At 47.6% G+C, this 4,294-nt stretch overlaps 1 protein-coding gene across 1 annotated transcript in view; it reads right to left on the bottom strand.

Annotated features, from left to right (window-relative positions):
* Slc25a43 (solute carrier family 25 member 43) overlaps positions 1 to 2,239 on the bottom strand; it is a 35,203-nt gene extending 32,964 nt beyond the window's left edge. Inside the window, exon 1 of the mRNA XM_021188633.2 lies at positions 1,859 to 2,239. Coding sequence (XP_021044292.1) covers positions 1,859 to 2,133 — 275 coding nt within the window. The 5' untranslated portion in view covers positions 2,134 to 2,239. The remainder of the gene's footprint in view (positions 1 to 1,858) is intronic.
* Between the last annotated feature and the right edge of the window lie 2,055 nt (positions 2,240 to 4,294).

The following is a 4,294-nucleotide window of genomic DNA, read 5'->3' as shown; positions in this document are numbered from 1 at the left end:
TCTTTTTAAAAAAGCAAAACAAAATTAGTATGTTATAAACTGTGGTAGGGGATTATACTTCTTTCGCTCTTGCATTTTCTCTAGCTTCATGTCCACGGTGGTTACTTCTGTGTCCTAACTAATGTCAAATGAATGCAGAAGGGAAGGTGGCATGATGTGTTGCAAACTGTACAAGGTTTGGAATCAGAAGGCCAAGTGGTAACACTGTCACTGATTTGAGGTGTCCTAGCTTGAGCTCAGTTCTCCATCAGTAGATATGGACATAGTGCTTCCTGTCCTGTGTCCTATAACTGTTCTAGGCAGGACCCAGAAGTTGCAAAAGCCAAATGATGTAAATGTATAAGATGGTTAAAAGAGGGGGCTGGAGAGATGGCTCAGAGGTTAAGAGCACTGACTGCTCTTCCAGAAGGTCCTGAGTTCAATTCCCAGCAACCACAGGGTGGCTCACAACCATCTGTAATGGGATCTGATACCCTCTTCTGGTGTGTCTGAAGCAGCAGCAGTGTACTTACATAAAATATGTCTCTCTTTTTCTCTCTCTCTCTTTTAAAAAGAGATGGTTAAAAGAAAAGCCATGCCATTAGAATCAGACTTTGAAAATCTATTCCCTACCCCTGCTCCTTCATACACATTCTCTTTTATCCAAGGAAAGATTTCCCTACTACTTTGTGGAGAAGAGAGGGAAATAGAGAAAAATTGTATCATTAAAAGTCAAGACTGCAGGCCAGATGTTGCTGGGGGGAAAGCAGCAGAAGCCACAGCCAGTGTTGACTGGGAACACTATACATACAGGTAAGGATGGTTCCATTCAGAGCATCCATTGTCGGGCAAGCCTCTTAGCTCTGGCCTTTCAACTAACCGCTTGACTCTCTCCCCAGGCTGGACTGTGGTTACTAGGCTGGGAATATATGGTGGTGAATAAAGCAAGCACATCACTTGCTACTCCAAGGCCTGGGGTTTTACTTCCAGCACTGGGAACAAAGTAAAAACAAAACCAAAAGTGTCTTGACCACCTCCTGCCTGTAGGCTGCTTGTCTAATTTAGAGCTAAGGCCAGTCTGTAGAGCTGGCCCTCCCTGTGCCTATGAATGAGGAACTTACAGACCACTGTCCCCAGTAGAGAAACAACCCCTCCCCCCAGAGCTGCCGACACTGACTTTCTTTTTTAGGCTTCCTTCCCAGCTCCCATGCAAATATCCTTGAGCTCTTTTTAAGGTCACTCCCTTGCATCTTTAGTTCTTACCCTCGCAGCAGTGATTGATGTGGGAGAAGGTGAGAAACCACCACAGGATGGCAGCTGGGAGTGGGGGAAACATTAGGCTGAGGAGACAAGTCCCTGCTGGGGAAAGGATGCTGCAGACCCTGTTGGATCCTAAAGCCAAGTTAGGCTGAGATTGGAGTTGGAGATGGTGAACAGAAATCTTTTTGAGGCAACAGACTGATCCCTCTTCCTGCACTACCTACTCACTTACTCCTTAGGACACTGGTCTCACTTTTTACACACCATCAGGAGTGTTTTCTCCTAAGCCAGAATGGACCTCATCGCCTTGGGAAGCCTTTTTGTTTCTTTACCCCCAGATATCATTTGCTAATTCTGCCTCCTTCTAGAAAGGCTCAAGAGTTCACAAAACTGCAGTTCACAGGGCAAGAATCTCAAGAGCATGTGAAAAACTGCTACTGTACTTTAGGAGCCACACATATGGCCCTGTAGCCCCCCCCCCCCCCCCAAGGCCAACCTCCACCCCCACCCGACTCCCATCCGGTTTTACAGAGGAGGGGAAACTGAGACTTAGGATTCATCAGGGTGACAGCTCTGCCATCCCAGTCCAATCTCCCGGCCCCTCCCACCGGGCTCTTACTTTCGGTAGGCGGCCAGCTGCACCACGCTGCAGGGGAAGAGGCGCAGGCACGCCACGCCATTCCCTTTCCACAGGGCCCTTGGCCCCTCAGACAGCCACACGCGGCGTCCGGTGGCCCACAGCCCCAGGGAGTGGCTTTGCACCTTGCCGACTTGGGCCAGCACAGTGGCAAGCTCCAGGGGCGCGGTGAGGCTCAGGCTGATCGCCCCCGCCAGTCCTGCACACAGGAGCCGCTGGCTGCCGGTTAGCCGGCCATCCCGTCTCCACGTAGCCATCCGGACCCAGCCCTGTGCCGACCACCTCGTGGCTGGTGCCCTGGGCTCGCGGGGGCAGTTAGAGCAGTCTGGCCAGGCCCCGCCCGGCGTGGGGCGGACTTGGGAGATGAACTGGGGAAGTCAGGCTCACACCCGAGCAGCGCCTCAGGGCTAGGGTGGGATCAAAGGCGACTCTCTCAGGTATCCGAGGCATGCTCAGTCAGCGTGTGTTTGCAACTGCAATAGGCTAGACTGAGGCTTCCATTTTCTGTCTCCACAGGAATAGTCACTCTGTTCTTTCAAGGCCTAGCCAGCACCAGGTATGTTTTTCTTAGGTATTCCCTTAAGTATTTTGCTTCTTTCTCATTCTATCTCACCCCCCCCCCCGCCCTTCGCCTGCCTATCGTCTCCTCTATCAGCTTCTTTGATTTTAAATCCAGAGTGCAGAAAAGACAGACCTTGCATAACAACCACAGCGGCTACCTAGTAGACACTTGTTAGAGCCTCATTTTTCAGAGACTATAGGTGTGGTTAAGGCTTTGGACCCTTACCTGCCTTAGAATCCTTAGCTCTGCAGATGACCTGTCTTAGGAGGGTAGGGAAGTCATTGGCTCACTTTGTGTCCCAGTTGCTTCACCTGCACTATGAAGAATGGTACTTTCTAGAACTTACTATAAAGATTAAATGAATAGTGGCTGGAAGAAGGAACCAGTCTGTCTGTGTTGCTTATGAGGGGATGGTTAGACGTTGCCGTATAAAAGAGGAAACTAAGACACGGAGACACTTGCTCAGGGTTGAGTGTCCACTACCTCGCAGAATCAGGGTTCATATGTAGGTCAATTTTAGACCTACTAAGGGCCACACCCAAGGATTGCATAGTGGCAGTACGTACATTCAGTGATTCTGTTAGGTAAGGGTTAGGACAATATAGGTAAAAAGGTGATAACTGTGACTTGGCCAGAATCTAAGAAAGATTAATATGTACAGGCTTCCGTATGTACAGGCATGTACAAGCTCAGTCCCCACCCCTCCCCTCTTTGCACACATATGCACCAAAATAAGTGAAGGGTTTATCTTGTTTTGGCCAGAACTGAGCAGACAACAATTCTGAATCTTCTCTGCTTTGCCCATGTTAGTGTTATGATTTATAAAAGGTGAAGCAACAGGCTGGAAATAATGCACATATAAATTTAACACCGAGTCCAAGCTATTAGAAGCCAGAGAGACAAGTCTTTACTCGTGGGAGACCAGTTTATCCTCTGGTACCAGGGCTCCTGTGAGTGGCGTATCTTCACCCCAGCATAGATTTTCCCAGGAGGAAATTCTAATCCTTAGGGCTCCTGTTACATAGATACAATAGAGAGTGAACAAATCAAGGTAATTAGCATACCCATTACTTTAAACATTTACAATAATTTATTGTAGATTTCAAAATAATCCGAAAGAGGATTTTTGAGTGTTTCCAACACAGAGAGACAAAGAAGCCATTTTTAAAACAGGAACCATTTTAAACCTTGCAAGCTCTAGGCTAAGAAAGACGAGGTCTATTTTAACCTGAGTATTTTTTTTTTTTTCTAGGCAGATACACGGAACATTAAAGCAACTAGCAGCAAAGCACGTATTTGATGCCTTTTGCTTTTCCTTGATAAGGTGCTGACAAGATGGGTTCTTATTTTCCGCAGCTAGTCTCGCACATCTGTTAAGCACTGGGCGGGGCGGGGTTTCCGCTGGGAGCACTTATTTGCATTAGGGAAGCCTTGCTCTCCGCTGGCAGCTGGGGAAAAAGGCTTATTTATCTTGTCCTTTGAGTTACTGTGTCTAGTGGTGAGGGAATTTTCTAGCTGTGGAAAGTGGCAGCATGTAACTTTATAGCTCTGCAGATCGGAAGATGAAGGGCTCTGCCCTAAGCACTTTTGTTACCACAACTGGGCCTTAAAGCTGTGTCAGGAAAGCATCACCCTGGGACTGCAGCTGCTGATGCCCAGCTGGTTGTACAGAGGGTTGGCTCAATAGAATCAACTCAAAAAACAAAACCATTTTCCTTTGGAGATAAGGAGTTGAGCCTTGTACACACTAGGCAAGTGCTCTACCATTGAGCTATGTCCCTAGTTCAGTTTGGTTTTGTTTCAAGGCAGCTTGAATGGGAATTTCAAATATACCTTCTTCTTCTTTTTTTTTTTTT

This window comes from Mus pahari, chromosome X, assembly GCF_900095145.1.
Source record: "Mus pahari chromosome X, PAHARI_EIJ_v1.1, whole genome shotgun sequence".
Taxonomy (NCBI): domain Eukaryota; kingdom Metazoa; phylum Chordata; class Mammalia; order Rodentia; family Muridae; genus Mus; species Mus pahari.
This window is presented reverse-complemented; position numbering and strand designations above follow the sequence as displayed.